Source organism: Lissotriton helveticus, chromosome 6 (genome assembly GCF_964261635.1).
Source record: "Lissotriton helveticus chromosome 6, aLisHel1.1, whole genome shotgun sequence".
In the NCBI taxonomy this organism is placed as follows: domain Eukaryota; kingdom Metazoa; phylum Chordata; class Amphibia; order Caudata; family Salamandridae; genus Lissotriton; species Lissotriton helveticus.
Window position 1 is genome coordinate 721,415,813 of NC_136067.1, and position 22,814 is coordinate 721,438,626.

The 22,814-nt window shown below is 43.0% G+C and overlaps 1 protein-coding gene across 2 annotated transcripts in view; it reads left to right on the forward strand.

Moving 5' to 3' along the window:
* FBXL4 (F-box and leucine rich repeat protein 4) overlaps positions 1-18,740 on the forward strand; it is a 301,153-nt gene extending 282,413 nt beyond the window's left edge. For both annotated transcript variants that reach the window (XM_078648220.1, XM_078648219.1), the window contains 2 exons: positions 12,202-12,514; positions 15,750-18,740. In XM_078648220.1, coding sequence (XP_078504346.1) covers positions 12,202-12,514; positions 15,750-15,913 — 477 coding nt within the window. In that variant the 3' untranslated portion in view covers positions 15,914-18,740. The remainder of the gene's footprint in view (positions 1-12,201; positions 12,515-15,749) is intronic.
* Positions 18,741-22,814: the final 4,074 nt, after the last annotated feature.

The following is a 22,814-nucleotide window of genomic DNA, read 5'->3' on the forward strand; positions in this document are numbered from 1 at the left end:
AAAGAGCAATACTTTATTACATTGAAAGAACTAAATCTTTTAGGAAAACCAAACAACTCTTTGTTGCCTTTTCACCACTGCATAAAGGCAATCCCATTTTAAAAACTGGCATTGCACGTTGGATAGTTAAATGCATCCAAATATGCTACAATAAAGCCAAACGCACATTTACTGTTCCCCCTAGAGCGCATTCCACACACAAACTAGGGGCTTCTATGGCATTCTTAGGGAATATACCCTTAGATGACATCTGTAAGGCTGCAACTTGGTCTACACCTCACACTCGCAAAACACTACTGTGTAGATGTGCATGCAAAGCAACAAGCTAGTGTGTGCCAGGCTGTCTTAAAAACACTTTTTCAAACTACTGCAGCAGATACAGGTCAGCCACTGCTGAAAAGATAACTGCCATATAGTCTATGCTAACGTATATGATCTAAAGCTCATATGCTTCGAACAGAAAATTCTACTTACCCAGTATGCATCTGTTCTTGGCATGTAGAGCTGTAGATTCATATGCACGCACCCGCCTGCCCGGGTACCTTTATCTGCTACAGTATTATCTTACTTGGATACAACACACATTGTCATATAGCTACTGTTTATCTTTATAATGTGTTAAGTTAGCATAGGCTTATTAAATGTTTAAACGCCATTTTTCCTTTTGCTGCTTCTGCACACGACACTTAATTGTTGATTTAGCTTTCAACCTAGAAGTTCGTTGTGGTTTACATGAGAATAATATGTTATTGCTCTGATTTCAGCTTTGCTTAATAAACTATGTCTGTACAGAGAGTGCTGAAGCTTCAAGAATAACACGATCAAAATTGTTATGAGGTCTGATCTCCGCACCTTCATAGACATAACATAAGTGCAGCTTCTGCCAATTTTAGGCTTTAGGCGGGTTTTATATTGCTTTGCTTAGAGCACACATACACACTTGATGCGGTTCGCATGCAGAGAGAGCTGGTGGAAGCAGATGTGATCTCTTCATACTAGGATCTTGAGGTATGGGCCCGCCCTGATAAAACCCAAAGAGACCTTCTTAGATATTAATATAATATGCTAGTTAGGGAGGGTGAGAAATAGGTGTGGTTAACGCTTATTCATTACAGCATGTTAGCATGCTGTCACCTTTTGCTTTCTATGGACTAGTAACTATGCTGATAACTTTGCTTCTGATAATATGTTTCCTTGTATTATCTAAGATACTGCGTTTGAGAAAACGGCATTAATAAATAAATATTTCAAATGTGCACGTGTCCTCATTTACTCCACGTTCTGGTTTGAAATGATTGTATAACAAAAGAGTGCTCATGTGTTCCACGTGACCTGAGGTATTGTAAGTTCATGTTCTGGTTTGCCTAAACATTGGGAGTTTGTTATGACCAATGAGACACTGTAGCTAGCCTGGTAAGGGGTTTTGGGTACTGAGGTGAGTTTTGGGTCACCCTAATTCACTGAGGTTCCAAATCTCTATGCACAGTTCTGTGGGAGAACGGAAACCCTGCGACATGGCGCCCAACCGTTGGTGGTCTTATATCATGACACTCGAGTAGTATATCATTCAAACCTTAACCCCTTCACTGTCGTTTCCGGAGAGCGGTGGTGTCGGACAAACCTACCTATTTTTGAAATAGGTCTTTTCAAGCTTGAATCTTACTAAAACGGTTTCCTTGAATTACTACCCAGTTGTGCTGCAAAGTTTACTTTGTTTTTCTACGTTCCGGTGTTATCATGGCCCAGCCTGTGGACATCCCACAGCATAGTCGCATTACGGTGCGCAACCATTTACAGACTTTCCAAGTCCCATTGGAAGGCTTGGCTGTGATTTTGGTCGTGAGTGCGGATGCAGCTTACCCATACGAACTGTTTTATTCGTGGGTGACGTTTCCGGCTGTGGACGCTAATTCTGGTGTGTTCCACAACTACACTGCCTCACCTGTACCGAATGAATATATTCCGTACAGGGCACTGGAAATACCTATTGATCATTGGCAACATCGCGTTTGGTTTGGTGGCGCCCTACCCCATTCGTTGACCGCTCCGAGGTTAGGTCCTTTGTCCATTCCAGGCGCAAATTGGCCTGTTTTGGCTGGATTTACTCCTCATCCTCAACACGGCAATTGTACCCTAGCGGAGGTAAGTAGGCTACATGTTGTCTCCATTGCCGTGATTCGTGCATTAGTGCAATACATAGGTCGTCATCTCCCGGGTGGACCCCCGGGGGGTCCGGCTCTTCCAGCGGAACATGGCGGATTGAAGCTCAATCCGGTTATGGTCAATGCAGTGTTTGGTAAGCGACCAGATGATAAGGATGACTTTCCTTTTTTGCTTGCCGAGAAATTTGACCAACTGGAAGCAGTATTTCCTAACACGACTCCTGGTGAAAAACATAGAATCTTGACGATTAGTTTACCTAAAGATTTAGCTCCCGAACTCGTTGACTGTGAGAGCTGGGGGAGAACTTTTGCGGCTGTTTATGCGAGGTGTTTCGGCACCCCGTCTATGGCTGTACTGCCTACGATCATTAAACGTGTTCAGGACGATCATGGACCGGAAGCAGCGGTTGAATTGGGTATGCGCCTGTGTGGCTCCTTTGAAATAGTTTGCGATCTCGTACTTGCTAATGTCAAGGGGGACGCTGTGAACTTTCAGGTGTTTAACGCGTTGGCAGCTATTCCCGATGCCGAAAAACCCCGCCAGTTAGCGAAGATTGTAGTGGCTGCTTATAAAACAGTGGGTCGCACAAGTAAGGGTCTAAAGTATTTTTCTGACAAAGAGAAAAAGCAACCGCAGGGGCAAGTCTGCTCAGGCAGATGTCCAGCCCAAGTCCAAAAAACAAAATTGGCCTAAGAAACAAAATCAGGGGAAGCAGAAACAGCAGACTCAAGAATCTTATCCTGCGGCTCAGGTGCCTGCGCCGACAGAGAGAGTTTATGACTTGCGCGACGATTAAATCACCTGATCGATTTCAGGTTTCTGATCAACGCTCTCCTCGTTCCTTTCAGGACTCATCGGCTCCGAAGACCGGTGGTGCAGGAGGCGGAAGGGGACGGGGTGGTCAGCAAGGACGTGACCAGCCCCGCAAGACAGACGGCACGGGTCAGCAGGACGGCTCAACGCCGAAGAGACCGCAGTTTGCCAAGAAGAAAGTCGCAGCATTAACAGCGCATCGATATGCCACAGATAGTGAGAACGCGGCTTCGGAATCTGACGTGGGCTCTGACCTTGCTGGACAGCGCGGCGGAGATTACCATTGTGAGAGAGGCCCTGCGTCCACTACTGAGGGTGACAGCGACTGATGTTTACGTAGTGATAGAAACAGCCGATATACGACTTGCTCCCCCTGATAGACTTTATGAAATTGTCCTGTTAATAGAAGGTGACATACAACGTACCATCAAAGGGGTATTTTGGGAAAATCTTTCGTCTACGTATGACATTTTGCTTTCGGAGGCTGACTGGCCCCCACCTTTTGTGCTCGCGGCGCCGCGAGGGGAGGAGGTAATCCTCCCGAGTTTCGCGAACACTGTCTCGAAAGAGCATGCGCAGCATTTTGCAGAAGAGTGGGCTAGGGCTCTAGCGCCGGCTCTGTACCGCAACCAATGTGGATGGGATAAATTGTCCCCATGCCACGAGATTCCATTGCGGTCTCAGCCGCAGCCTCAACCTCAATATCCCATTCGACGTGAAGCCAAGGCTTCTGTCGCGGAAATCCTTGAACAATTGGAATATCAGGGAGTTATTGAAACTTGTGTGTCACCGATGAATAACCCTCTTTTTACTGTGACCAAGCCTGACGGATCGTATCGTTTGGTATTGGATTACCGGCATTTAAACTTGCAGTGCCGTAACTGTGCAGTACAGAATACTCACGGCTCTGCCCTAGTGGATAGTCTAGTGGGTAAGCATTTTAAAACAACGCTTGACATTTCCAACGGTTTTTATGCCCACAGATTGGATAGCTTTAGCTCCCAATGGACCAGTTTTACATGCGCTGGGGTCCAAAAACAATTCCGGCGTCTCCCAATGGGCTATAAGAATAGTCATGTTATGTTATGTTATGTTATGTTAAATTAAATTTATTAAGCGCACGTACGCCCATAGGCTTCATGGCGCTGTGGAAAACTGGCACAACATAACATGTAACTGGTATATTTACCGCCCGCATAGTCTCTCTTTTGGAGACGATCGACCCAGATGCTTGCTCGTATGTGGATGACATATATCTCACAGACGACGAAATTTGGGAGCATCTGTGTCGTGTAAATTCGATTATTTGTAACTTTGCAGACATTGGTTACAAATTTAACTTTGCAAAATCGCACATTGCTGAGTACACAGTGTTGTTCCTGGGCTATGAGCTCAACAATGAAGGTAGAGGTTTGGCTCCTCACTTCTTGGAGAAATGCGCTCAGTTGCGCGCTCCTACAACGCTGAAAAAATTACAGTCTTTACTGGGATTTTTAAAATTTCGGGAGGACATACATTCCGGAATATGCCCAGCGTATCAAGCCCTTGTATGCTTTGATACAACCAACTTTTTCCAAATCATGCTGGCTGCCTGAGCACTCAGCCATCTGGCAATCCTTGCAGGCTGATCTGCTCGCTTCAAAATTTTTACTGACTCGTGATAACCACACCAACCTGGTGATAAGAATTATTCCTGGGACTGTGGGTTTCACGTACCTCACTTTTAATGAAGGAGACACAATACCTATTGCTTACAAGTCACACTTGTACACTTCGGCTGAAATGCGGTTTCCCACTGTGGAAAAGGTTTTAACAGCTGTGCAGATGGCGATTCTTAAGGAACGAGCTCTGTCACAGGGGAAACGCATGTTGGTTGTTACACCCTGTCCTCATTTGGAGGCAGTTACGAAAGCCAGTGTACCAAATTCAAAAGCTTTGCACCCTCGGTGGATTCAATGGGCTGCTTCCTTGACGTCCACGGATGTCACGTTTATTTTTGACGCCTCATTACGTCTTCGCAAGAGTACTTCAGTATGAGTTCGTTCATCCTGCTCCTCTAGCTATGCGACCTTTGGAGGACTTCCATTGCATCATTTACACTGATGGTTCGGCGCAGGTTGCGCATGGCTCTAAACACGCCTACGTTTCCGCATGCGCCATTGTGGTCGGTGCCATGGTGAACGATGAGTTCAAGTCCAAGGCAGTACACACGCAGCCTCTAGGGGACTGCACCGTACAATTGGCAGAGCTTCGTGCTCTCTTACTAGCGTTGGAGTACGCGGATCCTAGTGTAACTACTCTTATTGTGAGTGATTCTTACTACTGTGTACAGTCTTACAATGAAAACTTGTTCTTTTGGATTCAGAATGATTTTCGTGATTCCAAGGGTAGCACAATAAAACACAAGATGATCTGGGTTCGAGTGGCAGAGCTTAAGGCTACGTTGCCACTCGTTTTTGTAATTCATACTCTCGGCCATCAGCGTGTGGGAGTCCACGCTGTCGGTAACTCACTTGCTGATGAAGCAGCGAAATCAGCGGTGTCTACATACTTGGTTGCAGCAGTTACTCGGTCCAAAAGTAAGATTGATGATGACATCTTGGCGGCTGTTGCTGCCACTGAGAAGGGAGGTAAACATCCTACGGGGTTCCCTTCGAAGTACACATACCACTTAAGTCCCGAAAAGGTTCCTTTTGTGAAAATTCCTGAAGTTGGAGAACGTTTCATTCCCAACTCGGATCGCAGGGCTGACTTGATTACAGCGGCACATGAAGGTGTGGCGTCTGCGCATGCGGGCGTCTCGGCCACTGTAACTCAATTACAACAGCGTTTCTGGTGGCGGGGGCTGTACAAACGGACACGAGATTATGTCCTTCAATGTGACATTTGCCAGCAGATTAAACCTTCGACTGCTGCGCGTCCGTGACAGACACATTTGTACATTTCTAATAAACCGCTAGGTTGTGTTTATTTAGATCACTGTGGTCCTTTTTCCTCTGATACTGCGTATAAGTACATCTTAGTAGCAGTGGATTCATGCACACGCTTTGTATGGGTCTGGCCCCATCGCAGCGCTGATTCACGGACTGTCATTAGAGATTTGCGTGTCTTTGTAGGGATTTTTGCCTGTGGTACCTTCCATTCGGATCAGGGTCCGGCTTTCGCCTCTAAGGCGTATAAGGATGCCATGACTTCGATGGGGGTCCAAGTCAAGTTTTCGTCTCCCTACAGACCTGAGGGTAATAGTGTAGTGGAGCGAATTAACCGTGATTTAAAGCAATCTTTGACAGCTCGAGTTATAGGCACTGGCAGAAACTGGCTGGCCCACCTCAATGGCGTGCAGCGTGCTCTTAATAATCTCCCTAGAAGGTCTCTGGGTGGGCGGACCCCATGCAAAATGCTCTTTGGCATCAAGATGTACGTCCCTGACCTTGACGGTCTAGACTGCGTGGCTCGCGCCACAACCTTTGACGTAGATGAACATTGCACTGTTTTACAGGATCTACAAAAGACCAGAGACAGTCTTGCAAAGGAACATTTGCCCTCCACATCGGATGTTGCGTTGCAGATCCCGGTAGTCTGCTGGCTACCCCAAGTTGGAGAACTGGTTCGAGAGAAGATCGATAACAAAAAATAATTTGGTCCTTCCTATCGAACTCCGGTTCCAGTCCTTTGAGTGAAGGGCACAAGAACAGTCATTTTACCACCACTTCCTGGTCGTAAGGAAAACAGGTTTATCTCAATTGACAATGTCAAGATACACAGAATGGCCGATTCTCCTTAGTATGACACCGGCAGTTTCCTGTCCTTCCATTGTGAGAAATTCAGTTTTGGCCACTGCTTCTAATCCTGAAACTGAAGTGGCCATCGAATTACCTGCAATTTCCAGTCCTTTATTAAGTACTTTGCCTGGTACTGACCATGATGAAATAGACTACACTTACCCCACTGACTTATCCATGCCTGACCTGCAAGCACGTTTGGCCACAGAATCCAGATTTTCATTTGACACTGTTTCCAATGCCTCAAGTAAACCCTCATGTTTTGCAGTTTATGCCAGCTTATTTAAAAAACATTTTTTGATTCCCCCTTGGACATATATTTGGCTGGTGCTTTTTTCAATTTACCTTTTTATGTCAATTGGGTTTGTGTTTTATTTTTTCCGGATTGTAAATGGACACTATGTCGAGGAAAGAACATGCATTCGACATCTCAATGGAACTTTGGCCCCCCTTTCCTCATCGCATTCTGCACACAGACTGAAAAGAGACTTGACATTTGTTAATATCACTGCTTGGCCTGTCCTTGATGGGATAGTGTGGGATGCCGTTAGATTTCAAATTCATGGCCCCACTGAGGTTGTTAATGTCCCCAATGTGCTTAGAGTGAACATGGGGGATGTAGTGAAACAAAACATACGTTCTGATGATTGGGATGTTCAGGCCGTAGAGTCTTTGTTTTCTGATTTGAAATACTATGCTGCCTTTGATGCGGAAGATTTGTACTTAGAATCTGCTAATTATGGTGATTTGTTTTGCTTTCAACATTTTGGCAATCACTTCTTACATAAAACTACTTCTAGAAGGAATACTGTTAATTATACACAATGGGAGCATTGCCCCGCTCCTAAACAAGGCAGTTCAAGTACTTTTTTGAGAAAGTACACTTATTTTACTGACTTCAATCAGTCTAATCCCGAGTCCTTTTATTTCAAAATGACACAGAAGCCTATGTCAAAGGTTAGACTTACCGATACCAAATTATTGTACTCGAAGTCCTTTCTTGATCAGCTGGCTGTTGGCGGCTATGAATTGTGGAAGGAAACTATTGACCTAAAATCAGTTTGGGGTTCTAAAAGCTGGCAGGTACAAGGCACTGAGGCTTTGCACCGTGCTTGTCTCATCCCGAATCAAATGTTGTTTTTGAATTCCTCTATTTCACAGACAACATGCTTTGGATTGGCAACTTCTAAAAAATTAAATACTCCAACCATCCCTGAGTTAGAAGAGTATTCTGGCTGGAGTAATTATACTCAGTTTTCTATTAGGGAATTGCAAACACTATTACTGAATTCTTCCTTTAATATATCCAGTATGGATCCAAAAGGTTGGCTGATGTGGCACAGGAGTGCTGATTCATGCCAGCACCGTTTTCTGGGTCTATCTGATGGCTTTACACAGGTCAGACCTGATCCACGTTTTGAATCTGAACATTCTGTCACGACTTACTCAGTGGGCAAATTATGTCAAAATTGGCTGAAGCATTCTAAATTGTCTGCGGTTAAATTACATCTTGCTAGGCTAAATGATGATGTAGATTTAAATGATTTCATAAAAGGCCCTGCTAGTGGTAGATCAAAAAGGTGGATATATGCTATTTACAATGAAATCTGGAAGACATCACAGATTGAGGCGGCGACACGCCTTAGAGCTATAGATCAAGCTAATCTAGAAAAAGTGCTTGCAGTAGTAGACAATAGTATTAACATGCTTTCTTCCCGCATTTACACGTTAGATAATATTGTGTCTTCTGTAGTGGATATTGTGCAGGATGAAGTATCTGTATTGTACCATGGTCAAAATCAATTGCGTTCTATCATGCAATTTGCGTGGACCCTGCAAACACTTAAGTCTGGCAAGGTGCCATGGACCTACATGAATGTCTCCTCTCTCTTTGCCCCCTTTAATTTAACTGACAAGCAGCGCTTGCTTTCCATGCGAGATGCTTCCTTTTCAATGTTACATATTGAGAGATTAGAGTCCTTGCCTTTTTCTGTGGCAGAGGCCACCGCTGCAAGGTGGCTTATCCACTGTTTGATAACATTACCTTTTGCTTTGTATAAATTTACTAATTGTATGCGATATGTTGCCATAGGTCGATATGAGCCATTAGGTAGTGCGTTTCTCCATGAAGTCTGGTCCCTTCCTTTTACTTATAGATGTTTGAAAGACGAACAGGAGGTTTATCTGAATGGGGAGCAGTGTACAGAAACACCAGATCACTCATTAATGTGTAGGCACATACAATTGCACGGTTCTTGTAACCAGGACCGGCCAAACCTAGCCTGTGTTTTAAAAGGGACTCCGGTTCCGGCAATCATCCCGACTTTTACCTTACTGGGGAACGGAAGTTATTTACTTTTAAATAATGAAGATTGTTGGGGGTTAATTAAAGGTGTTGCTTATGTGGTGACAGTAACTGAACGTGTAGTTTGCTGCAAAAATGTACTGTACCCACCCACGCATGGGAACGGGGATGTTTCCATCTGGCCGCCCATCCCAACCTTGAAAGCGGAGTTCAATGGCATGAGCAGAATAAGAGCTCTATTGTCCCAAAAAGAAGTGGCCTTCAGTTCGGCTCGAGAAACATTCGTGCTTCACATAGCTAACACCCGTACAGAGGTTCAGGCCCTGTTAAATACTGATTTACCGTTGCATTTCAGCGAACTGGTTCATTCTATCTTTAACGCTTCCTCGACGACGGGGCTGGCGCACTTTTTAAAAATAGCAGCGGTCTCATGACTTCATTTGAGAAAATATTTGGAGTCATTCCTGCTTTCTTTCATTCCATTTTTTCAAGTCTGTTTGGTGGATTCCCGGTTTTACTGGCAGGCGTTTTGGTGATTTTTTGTTTCTTTAAATATGGATGCCCTTCATGTGCAAGAAGCCGCGCAGCCCCTCCTGGCACTGTTTAGCAACAGGATGCTTGAATATTATGGCACACTGCCGCTTGCGACTTTAAGCACGGCGTTTGGATTATCGTTTCGATTTTCCTATTTCACCTGTGTCCAGCCTGTGTTTCATTGCCTGAGCTGTGATTTTGACTGGGCCATTGATTTGTGTCTCTGCAAGACGGTTTCTCCTGACGTCGATTTTAATCAGCTGATGTGTCCCATCGTGACTCACGAGTTGATTTGTTCCGGCGATAGGATTATGGCCTTGGCATTGATGCATGGACTAATGGGTCCTTGAAACATACTCGCAGCAGCGCAAGATTTCTTGGCACAGAGCTTTCTTGAAAGCCCACCGAGTTGTCCTCTGATGGTGATAGAGGCTCCGGTACTAGAAGAGCACGTATGTTCTTTCCCACTTTTGAATTGGATGGCTGAACTGTTTTCGGATGAAGACAGTGATTTCATGTTGGAGGCTGTTGCTGCATATTTTGCATATTCGCTCTTGCTTTAAAAACGTTCTTGGTTTATGATGATGCCACCTTTTTCTTTGCATTTTTTCACCTCCCAGACCTATTGACTTGAGTGCTGTTGAACACAGTATTGACATTTTGAATTTTTGATTTGGTTCATGTAGTTTTTTCCATCAATTATTAAGATTATAACACTGTTCATCGTTCTTGAACTCTGCTTTCATTAAGTTGCCCTTATCTTATCTTATCTTATCTTATCTTGTCCGTGCTCGGATCATGGGGGGGTGTCATATAGCTACTGTTTATCTTTATAATGTGTTAAGTTAGCATAGGCTTATTAAATGTTTAAATGCCATTTTTCCTTTTGCTGCTTCTTTTGCTGCTTCTGCACACAACACTTAATTGTTGATTTAGCTTTCAACCTAGAAGTTCGTTGTGGTTTACATGAGAATAATATGTTATTGCTCTGATATCAGCTTTGCTTAATAAACTATGTCTGTACAGAGAGTGCTGAAGCTTCAAGAATAACACGATCAGAATTGTTATGAGGTCTGATCTCCGCACCTTCATAGACATAACATAAGTGCAGCTTCTGCCAATTTTAGGCTTTAGGCGGGTTTTATATTGCTTTGCTTAGAGCACACATACACACTTGATGCGGTTCGCATGCAGAGAGAGCTGGTGGAAGCAGATGTGATCTCTTCATACTAGGATCTTGAGGTATGGGCCCGCCCTGATAAAACCCAAAGAGACCTTCTTAGATATTAATATAATATGCTAGTTAGGGAGGGTGAGAAATAGGTGTGGTTAACGCTTATTCATTACAGCATGTTAGCATGCTGTCACCTTTTGCTTTCTATCGACTAGTAACTATGCTGATAACTTTGCTTCTGATAATATGTTTCCTTGTATTATCTAAGATAGTGCGTTTGAGAAAACGGCATTAGTAAATAAATATTTCGAATGTGCACGTGTCCTCATTTACTCCACGTTCTGGTTTGAAATGATTGTATAACAAAAGAGTGCTCATGTGTTCCACGTGACCTGAGGTATTGTAAGTTCATGTTCTGGTTTGTCTAAACATTGGGAGTTTGTTATGACCAATGAGACACTGTAGCTAGCCTGGTAAGGGGTTTTGGGTACTGAGGTGAGTTTTGGGTCACCCTAATTCACCGAGGTTCCAAATCTCTATGCACAGTTCTGTGGGAGAACGGAAACCCTGCGACAACATGGACATCTCTTTCTATTCTTACTAACTCCATCATCACCCATTATGGCAAAAACCATGTGGGGATGGAGTCGATGCCCATGCGCACTATCACCATAAGGAGGAGTCCCCTACCTCGTGACTACAAACACTTCTTCGAAGAAAAAAAAAGTGCAAACATCCGAGCCCAACACCAGATGGCGATCTATGCCAACGCATATGAATCTACAGCTCTACATGCCAGGAACAGATGCATACTGGGTAAGTTCCATTTTCCTTACTCAGTCATTCGAGTATTCACTTTCCACTTCACATGACGTGAGGAAGGAGCCCTTGCAAGGTAGAAGGGCCAGCATTGACTTCTGTTTGATCACTCACATCTTGCGCTGCTACTAGCCTGATGAGTTATAGGAATGTAGGCACAGATACTGTGACTAAACCCCCTTTCACTGCACAAAACACACAATCACTGGTGTTTGGGCCACTTCTGTGTGTGCTACGTAAGCTGCATGCATGTCAGTGTTTTTATTAAATCTGGGAATTTGCCCTTTCCATTTTTTCCCAACTTGCACTTGTCAATTACACGCATCGATTTGAACCATCTGTAGTAAGTGGCATTCACCATGTTTAAAGGCCAACAATTTCTTTTCTACCCCTCCCATCTTCTACCCAAAGAAAAAGAAAATTCAAAAATAGCATATTTCCCATAAACCAGAAAAGAAACAGATTTCAAACTGGTGAAGTCTGTATAAAATATAACTGCATGACATTTCAGAACACATTTAATGATAGCACTCTCTCTCTTGTGTGACTTGATCCTTACTTTTATCTAGGTTTTCAGTGAGTTATGTAACGTGGCTCTCTTTTGTTCACAGATTGAAGACTATGATGTAATTGCAAGCATGATGGGAGCAAAGTGTAAGAACCTCCGGTCACTGGACTTGTGGAGATGTAAAAATATTACTGAAAATGGGGTTGCAGAGCTGGCTTCTGGCTGCCCGCTGCTGGAAGAGCTTGACTTAGGTTGGTGTCCTACTCTGCAGAGTAGCACCGGTTGCTTTGCAAACCTCGCCCGCAAGCTTCCAAATCTACGGAAGCTTTTCCTCACGGCCAACAGAACCATCTGTGATGCAGACATTGAAGAACTGGCAGCAAATTGTACTCATCTGCAGCACCTGGATATATTAGGTAATGTAATATGTCTACTCACCATTTGATAAGTGCTTACGTTTCTGCTGCATGTAATGCTTGTAACTACTATCACTGCAAGTCGACATGGTGGTTTCATGAATAAATAAGCATTGACATGCGAACACGCCAGGCTCACATGCCTGGCTCCATACCAACACTAGATACATGGTGGAAGCAGAATCCCATGCAAGTCAATTCTTGCAGCTGAAAATTACCTAATCCTATCGATGCCAAAATACAACTAATGGCTTTTTATCCTGCCGCAATACACCGGGACATGTACCCTATTAATCTCATTAGCATCTATAAACAGAAAGTTGATGTTCTCTGTAACCAGAAGTTAAAGAATTTGCTGTAAGCTCTAAGCTGTAGTACCCATCGTGTGAGTCCTGACTTTGGATGGTATGGGGAGGAAAAATATATTCAAATTCGGACGTGCACCTTTAGGAATAAGCTAGAATAAAAAATTGCTGTGCAAAGAAACTAACGATTTGCACGATTTGCAAACTAGCCCTCATTCATTTAAAATGAAATCTCTGGTGTCATATTTGATTGCAGAAAGTTGTATGTTCATAGGAAGCATTTAGACCTTGTATAACAATAGCAAATCATATTACCGTTATTTGTTATAACATTTACATTTGATGCCTTGAATTGTATCACAGCAGTGCCTTTTGCATTGAGAAAGACCGTTGCAACACTTGTAACTTTCTCGACAGAACTGGAGCCATCAGAAGCAGAAAACATCTTGCCTGATTAAAAAAAATGTTGCTCACAGTTGGTTACTTAGTACATTGTGGACACAAGTAGCAACTGATTCACCTGCCTTGCCCTCCCATCAATGATGGTATCCGATTTTTTATTTATTTTTTAGTATTAAAAAGGAATCATTTACCCTAGTGGCTATCAACATGAATGAATGGTAGACACTCATCAAGCGCGCACAGTGACATAAAATATACACTGGTGGGGTAAACTGCTAAGCCACGTTCCATGTTCTGTTTGTGAAGCTAAATAATAATAATATCTACTTTAACTAATGAAGACAGGATCTATTGCTTCAGTTTAATTAGAATTCAATTGTCGCAATTTATGAACCTGAATGTAATGGGGTTTTTCCAAGTAATATGGGTTATTGTTACTATTCTGAAGGAGCTCATATTGTGTCAAATAAAACTCAAGGTAGCTTATGTTTTGCGACGAGAAAGCACAATGTCGCTCCATCAGGGCTTGTTGTACATTATTTAACATTCATAAGGGATTGGGTATTGTTAAGTCTCATAATAATGGAGTAGGTATAAACAAGAGGTGAAATATGCACATATGCAACACTGAAAAACCTCAAAAAAGAAAGGGATAAGTCAAAGATCCAAATACAACAGCCATCATGTGCACATACATTTCATAGTGGACAACATTTTAATAAGTAAAAACTTAAAAATTAATATGACAAATTTAGAACCAGGGATCAGTTAGTTACCAAAGGTTCTGTACCTGTAGATATTGTTGTTAAGAGTTGTATACAGCATAATCACTCTATATCAAGGTGGATATCTCTGTTATGATTTGCTATGGGATCCAAATATACTCTAATCAGATGGAGGTCAATATTTAATAGTACTATCGGATAATGTTTCAAACCTCAGTTGAACCTTTTAGGTTGGGCGTGATATGTGAGTATTTGAAGTTCATACTTTATATTACTGTATAATATCATTGCTTTTTGTGCGGCTGTTGGTATCTAGACTGAATAAGGAATAAAGCTAAAGATATGGGGTTTTTAAACTGAATTTACCAATAAACTAATGTAAAAAGCTTTACACACAGTAATTCATGGTAGCTAAGTTCTTTGTGTTGTCACCTGAAATATGTGATAAGATTGCTGGCACCACATGTGCTCATCGTGAAAAGTGTACCACAAGGGTATACGGTAATGAATATGACCCAAGTGATATTTCAACCATTGTATTTTAGAAAAAGGTGCATTTTGAGCAGATGGCACAACAGTTCTTCCCCAATTTTAGGCTAAAATACATTTGCTGCCCTGAAAAAGAATAATGGGGTGGTGTCATACAGTGGTTGGATTACTCAGTGCATCAACAATAATGCTTCCTCAAAGTTGCAATGTCAGGGTGGAGGTTACATCTTACCCCTAAAGACGAGTCAAGGGGACCTTTAGGAAGTAAGAACCAATTTGGTGGATATGTTTCCAGGTTGCAAGGTTTGAATAAAGCATACGGTGTGTGCGGTTCCAAAGTTGAAGTTCTGTAAAAAGGGGATGTCTAAGTAAAGTGTCAATGCAACAGCAGCAGGTGCAAGCACAATGAAAAGGATGCGCTGGGGCAGCTCTCATTATAGGACTTACCAAGGGTCAAGTGTCTACACATGTTTCGCGACTAGAAAGTACAATGTTGATTCATCAGGGCCAATTTGTGGATAAAATAATTTTTTCCCCCTAAGATGAAAATGGGGGGCGTTGAAGTAGTAAGGACGAATTTGACTGATTAATAGTGAGATGCCTAAAGGATTGGGGGCATTTATCTGCTCTTTAAAAGAAGTCTACTCGTATTTTTGGCTGCATGTACAACCAGAAATACACTTTCTGGATCAACACATAACCTGAAGCACTCCCCTAGCCAGTCCCCTTTCTTTCTAATAACTCTTGTTGAACCTGTCCCTCTTCAAAGTTTTCTTTTCATCAGATAGTAGCAGGTGAGGGGGCTGTAACTCCTGTAACGTGTAGCGGATACCTCTGGCTACTACTTGTAAAGGATTTTCAACCTATGCTTTCAAGACGGTGTATCAAAATTGCACGTCCTCATCTATCTATTTTTTAATATTGATTTGCATTGAAAAGGCTCGCGAGGTTATGGTGCAGAAGTTGGTGTCACAAAAATTTGGCTAGATTTGGGCATAGACTGCAGAGTGATCTGGGTGGTCTTCCAAACCAGGAAGCATTTCTGGGAGTATAGGCGGCCTGAAAGATGTACAGGCTGAGGTCAGAACTTTTAATGCTTTATGTACCCCTAAAGATGAATTAGAGAGGAGGTGTTATTTAAGAGAAATGTCTCAAAACAGGAAATGGTTACACTTGCATACACAGTACAATAATACATTAGTGTATTCAGTATTCACACGGGTTTCTCTCATAATGTTTGATTTTAAAAGATTTCTCATGGTATTCTTTAAATTGTGTCCTTTTGTGTTTTTTCTCTTTGTGGGATTTACACAGGAACACGGATGGTGAGCCCTACTGCTTTAAGGAAACTGTTGAAGTCCTGCAAGGAACTCGCGTTATTGGACGTGTCCTTCTGTTCACAGATTGATAATAGTGTTGTCCAAGAACTGAACTCCAGCTTCCCTAATGTATTCATCAAAAAAAGCTTCACACAGTGATTTGCTGCCTGCTCCACGCTGAAAAGTATTGGATTTATAGTGTGGCTGTGGTGGCAATATTTCTTAATTTATTTTTTTAAGCGAACATTCAGACTTTCTTCTGAAGGAGTCTAAAAGAACAGCATGGGAGCATACATCATGTAATGTGAATTTTTCCTGGCGTCACTGTTTTCTTTTTTAAATCGTGTGAAAGTTCTTTTATTTTTCAAGTTGAAGCGAAGGGTTTTCTGTCTTGATATTTTCACAACATGATAACTGAGCATTTGAATGTGCCTCTTAATGATGAGTGCCTCCTTTGTAGGTTTGTAAGATTTCTGACTCCGTAGCCATGAAATCTGTGTAGGGGAATCCATCTGTGATGAGTGAAAAACTATACCAACTTATTCTACAAGAATGTTTTGTCAAAACTGAATAGGGCATCTTCAATCACGGCTAATTTCATTGCTTCCGGAGCTGTCGTATTCTCGTTCATTTTGAAAATGTGTTTCTTTGCCTTTCAGTCGAAAGCAGAACATAGTGCAAATCATATTCAAACAAATTATGAGCTACTGATATATAGGGTATTTATTGCCCGTTTGCACTTTAATTTCTAAAGTCTTTAAATAGAAAACGAGTTACCTTTTATTGTATTTATTTTCCAGCCAACCTAAGTATTTTGACTTAAACAGAAAATACAGATTCTAAGTTAAAAACATAAAAAATGCATTCTTTGTATTTATGACAACATTCATTTGTTTCTCAGCCCAGCCAATCAAATCCTCACAGAGCAGGTTTAATGCTTGAGCCTGCGATATTTCCAGGCGATAAAATCGCATGGGGAACACCAATTCTGTATCGTATTGTTTTTCTCATGAGCAGTTTTACCTTCTCATTCTATCTTCCGCTGGTGCAATTGAAGCTTCACCTTTTGGGTCGGTTTTACCATGCACATTTTCCGTGTTCGAATTTGCAGAACTTGGAATCTGGACCTTTTAATCACATAAATACCTCCAGGTAAAACCCTCAGGAGTGTGTGTGGTGGGCATCTGCGGGTACGTGTGAAATTACCACAGCATTTGGATTCAGAAATCTGGTGCCAACACAATCGTGCTGGTCTCTGATTAACTGAGTGCATCAGAATGAGGGTTTGAGTGTTCCTTGGTAACAGAAGAAATTTTGAAGTATATGAAATGTTAAGATACTAAACCTGATGAGTTGCACAAATTATTTACATAGGTATATGCACACAAAGACCACGTCTAGGCAGGTGTGTCCTTTGTGCACCTGAGAACTGATAGTCATTCACTTACATTACATAAATATCTAATTTGTCTAGCCAAGATATGCCCATTCATTGAACACCTGGATTACGAAGATTATTACCACAGTGCCATGTTTGTTGCATTGTAGATATGTATCTTCCTGTTGCTTATGCTGCTAGGGCGAAGAATAGAGAGAATTGCCCTTTCTCCTAGAATAGACTTGTGAAAGAATTAGAATATGTCCATAAACATTGTACTTGCCGCTTCTTGTGTACTTTTCACTTTGAACCTTCAGTGTATGTGTGAGTTACGTTGTCTCTGTAATATGTGTACCCATGCCATGTTGGACTTTATCTCAAGTCCTTCTACATATTGTGTTAGGAACTGTTCCTCATTATATTTGGTAAAATCAAGTCGAAAGGAACTGAGGTCATACAATTCCAACACGAAGTAGTAACCCAGTGCATTACAACTAGTTATGAAGAACAAACGGCTATTTCACAATTGATGACTTCAAACACAAGTGAACAACTTTTGCGAACAAACTGCTGTTTTTATTATTATGGTTTCCCTACATTACCATTTACATAAAGCTTTGCAAGTTTATCATCTAACAAGTTGTAGGGTTTCTTAAGGACAACGCAGCTGAAATCTTTTTGACAAACATCAAGCTATCTGAGCCTCGAACAGTCCAAAATAAGAGTTATAAAAAGTATTTCAGAGGCTTAGATTTTAGTCTTTTGGACTCATGGACTAATACATCACAGTAATTGACTGTTTTGCCATCATGAAAATGTGATTCAGAATCAATGCCGGAAAACTATTGGGATTATCACACTTTTGAACATGGAGACATTGCACAGGTAATTCATGTTAGTCAGTCTACCACAATAGCAAAAGACTGTTTTAACTGCTTGGCCATGTTCCTTCACGAGAAGATAACAACCAACCATGTCATCTTTGAATGGAATTACAAGCCACGTGCCTAGTTGGTCTTCAGTAGTAACGTTTTTGCTTGAGTCTCTAATCACAGTGAGCAAATGATCCATGTCCGGACATAACCCTGATAGGTAACAGCCATATATCTTAGTAGAATGTTATTGAAATACTTGCCCATAAGCTTCTAAACTGAAATATGGTTTTTGTACGTCCTTGAAACTTCATTCAGTCGTTTTAGCTTGGCTGTTTATTTGCAGTATGGACCAGCCTTGAGTAAGTTAGTTCAGCATTACCTACAAAAAGTGTAGCATTCCCTAACTACGAGGCCATGCCTCTTCCGCAAAAATTTTTGTCATTGAGGTTGAGAATCCTGACATTGTTTAATAAGATTAGCAGGTTAAACTAATGCCAGATACACTTGTCAATGCAGAATATATAACTTGTGGTGGTGCACTCAAATGATGGCCCACAGCCCATATTTCTCTGTTAGCATTATACATTTAGTGCTTTATAGATTGACATGGAATTCTCTGAAGGAAGAGTTCCAGATCCTGCAAGAGTAAACTTTCTCATTCACACTCTTCCTTTAAGAGATATGAATATCTGTGTAAGTATTTATATTGTGCAAACGTAGGTAAAAAAAAAAACAGCTTCTGGATAATCCATGATTTTACTTTTTGATAAGGAAACTGTGCATATCTCTGGTTGAGGTCATTTACTTTGATGAAAACTAACTATGATCTAATTTTGGCATGATTTTTGAGGCCTTCAGTCTAATGGAGACTGACCAGGTTTGCGTTCTGAGCAGTGTCTCAATGTTTGTGGAGTTGCAGAAGCATTCCATCACATTTATGGATATGTGTGGGGGTGGGGGGGATAGTTGTGGGGGTGTTCAGTATGTACGCTAGCATATTATATCTGGGTAGGGAACATAGTACACTGTACTTGCTGACTTTCTGATGTTTTACACTTAATTTGGGGGCTATTAGTGACATCAAAGACAGTCAAAAATTTCTCTAAACCCAAAGTGAATATTTACCAGCAATTAAATATGTGCAATACTTGGCATGGACATCTTAAACCATGTGCACCCCTTGGCCGCGGTGCAAATTCTGCCGTGGCGGTGAGGGTGAGCGCGGCGCCGCTATGCTTGTGACGGAACCACGCCGTCATGACCCACGGGCGGCGTGTGCTCATGACGGCGTGTTTCCGTCATGGCCCCGCCTGCTCATTAATTTAAACAACACAGGCGGGGAATTATTGCCTTGTGGGCGGAGCAGGCGCAGCACGACAGAACCACGCCGTCATGAGCACACGCCGCCCATGGCTCATGGCGGTGTTGTTCCGTCATAAGCAGGCAAGGGGTTAATATATCTCTGAAAACATTTTTGATCTCCTTGTACACGTTCATTCAAGTCCACAATACTGTGAAATATAGGCATCCATTGATAACACACATTGATAGAGGCTATTTTTTGGTTATAAATTTAGTCTTCAAAGCTGATCCAATCCAGTCAGGATTTTATATGCATTTGATGATAATTTTGTAGTTGATTAATTTGTATTTTGATAGTTTTATATATCTCAAAAAGCTTTGTAACCTGTCTCCCAAGTGTATCTTAGTCCTAGCTCTCACTTACCTCTTTGCATATCTCTACCTGGTTACGCAGCAAATTGACTTGAAGATGCAGTGGAAGCTTTAAACAGGTCTTCTAGGATCCGGTTTATGTTTTCTTGAACAGCTCAGGTGCTATTTAAAAGGTCCATCTTAGCAACATGGCACTATTCAAAATACATTAACTAGTGAGCAATCTGACGCAAACAATAACGCATTTTCCAACATTTTGTACAATATTAAACACATGTAAAACACTGAACATGCTGGACAAATGGCAACACAGCCAATAGTTTGAGTTCTGGGTTGTTATGAATTGGGGTCTCTAGTTGGCAGAGGTAGGTACCTTTGTCCAAATAGGCACCCTTGCTTCTAGTCAGGGTAAGGGTGATACACACTTGAGATAACCCCCACTCACCCCTGGGTAGCGAGGCACGAGCAGACAGACTTATCACAAAGACAATGTGTAAAGTATTTGTACTCATAACACACAGTAATACAATGATAACACCACAAATGGACACAACACCAGTTTATGAATAATAAAGTATCTTTATCTAAACTCAACAAGACCAAAACGACAAAAATCCAATATACAGGTAATAAGATATGACTTTAGAACAGTTATTGCAAAATTAAAGCTTGTAGAAAACAAATAGCTCCACCTGGGGCTATATCAGTGTCATGACAGCAATAAATCCAAAGTATGGCGCCGACCGCAAGCAGCGTGGCGTCAGGCACAGAGTCACACAGACCCCCAAACAAACAATACCTTAGAAACAAAGTCTGTGATGGTGCACAGCGTCATGTAGGTGAGGTGCCGAGGTCGAGTCCGTATCTCTGGCTGCCATGGGGGGAGGCGAGCTATCATGTCCTTGAGGAGGCGACGTGTCATGTCCAGGACAGAGGAGATGGTTGCGTCGGCGGTGAGGTGTCGGTTCCAGTGAGTATGAGAATTCGGTGAGGTTGTGGAGTCCCCCTCGGTGGTTATTGGCGCCGTGATAACAGGATGCAGGCGCTGGCAATGACAAAGTGAGTGCGAGTGCTGGCATTGGGCAAGGCCAATCACGGCAGGCATTGTAGTGCGTCGGAGCTGCGGTGCGTCGTTCACTCCGCGAGCAGTGCCCTGGGCTCAGTGCAGGGCGCTGAATCACGGTGGCGTCAGAGACCGGTTTTCTAGCTTCTCTTTGGTGGCTCCCAACAGCAGGAACAACCTCCTCAAGCCCAAAACTAGAATTGGCAATTCCTGGCATGTCAGAACTCTCCAGTACAAAAGGGGGTGGTGATGGACGGAGCACCTGAACCAATCAAACACTCACTCCCAGTCAACAGATCTGGGTTTAAACCATCACCGTTCTTTAGCCCACTCTGCCATCCCAGTTCAAACATGGCCATATGCAAATCAGTCTGACCCTGTGCCTCATGGGAACAGTCCAGCCCGAACTGCCAAGCCATGCCTTCCCTGGACCGGAAACAAGCTTCCTAGGACCGGTTTCTGGCATTTCAGCCGTCTTCAGCCAGGCTTGCTTGAATCCAGTGGCAAAGTGAGCAAACGACTCACGTTTGAGCATACCCTGCCAACCTATGGCTAACAAAGCGGTACAAAAGGGGGTGGTGAAGGACGGAGCACCTGAACCAATCAAACACTCACACCCAGTCAACAGATCTGGGTTTTATCCATCACCGTTCTTTAGCCTACTCTGCCACCCCAGTTCAGACATGGCCATATGCAAATCAGTCTGACCCTGTGCCTCTTGGGAACAGTCCAGCCCGAACTGCCAAGCCATGCCTTCCCTGGACCGGAAACAAGCTTCCTAGGACCGGTTTCTGGCATTTCAGCCATCTTCAGCCAGGCTTGCTTGAATCCAGTGCAAAGTGAGCAAGTGACTCACGTCTGAGCATACCCTGCCAACCTATGGCAAACAAAGCGGTACAAAAGGGGGTGGTGATGGACGGAGCACCTGAAACAAACAAACACTCACACCCAGTCCACTGATCTGGGTTTAATCCATCACCGTTCTTTAACCCACTCTGGCACCCCAGTTCAGACATGGCCTCATGCACATCAGTCTGACCCTGTGCCTCATGGGAACAGTCCAGCCCTAACTGCCAAGCCATGCCTTCCCTGGACCGGAAACAAGCTTCCTAGGACCGGTTTCTGACATTTCAGCCGTCTTCAGCCAGGCTTGCTTGAATCCAGTGGCAAAGTGAGCAACGGACTCACGTCTGAGCATACCCTGCCAACCTATGGCGAACAAAGCGGTACAAAAGGAGGTGGTGATGGACGGAGCACCTGAACCAATCAGACACACCCACTCAACAGATCTTGGTTTAATCCATCCCTGTTCTTTAGCCCACTCTGCCACCCCAGTTCAGACATGGCCATATGCAAATCAGTCTGACCCTATGCCTCATGGGAACAGTCCAGCCCGAACTGCCAAGCCATGCCTTCCCTGGACTGGAAACAAGCTTCCTAGGACCGGTTTCTGGCATTTCAGCCGTCTTCAGCCAGGCTTGCTTGAATCCAGTGGCAAAGTGAGCAAGGGACTCACGTCTGAGCATACCCTGCCAACCAATGGCGAACAAAGCGATACGAAAGGTCTCAGCAAGAGGGTTCAGAGGAGCTAGGGGCTAAGTCTTTGTGTCCTGGAGACTTCAAAGCAGGAGACCAGCACACTTCAGGCCCTTGGAGGTCGTCTTAAAGCAGGTTCAAAGCAGAGTTCCAGTCTTTGTCCTCTCCTTGGCAAAAACAGCAACTACAGGCTAACCCCACATAGCACACAATACAAAGGGCTGTATTCCTCCCAGCTCTTCAGCTCTTCTCCTTGGCAAAGGTTCCTCTTGAGTCCAGAAGTAATCTAAACTTCTGGGGTTTTAGGTCTAATACTTATAGCCCAAAATGTCTTTCTTCTCTTTGTGCAAGGGTCTCTGAGCCCAGTCCAAACCAGTTCTGTCCTCACTGTTCCAGTATGACCACATGGGTTTGAGACAACATTGTGCAAGGGAGACAGGCCCTATTCAGGTGCAAGGAAATCTCCCACTACTCTAAATGCAGCCAAGCCCCATTCAGCTCAGCTTGGAGTCGTCCAGGAAGGGCAGGGCACAC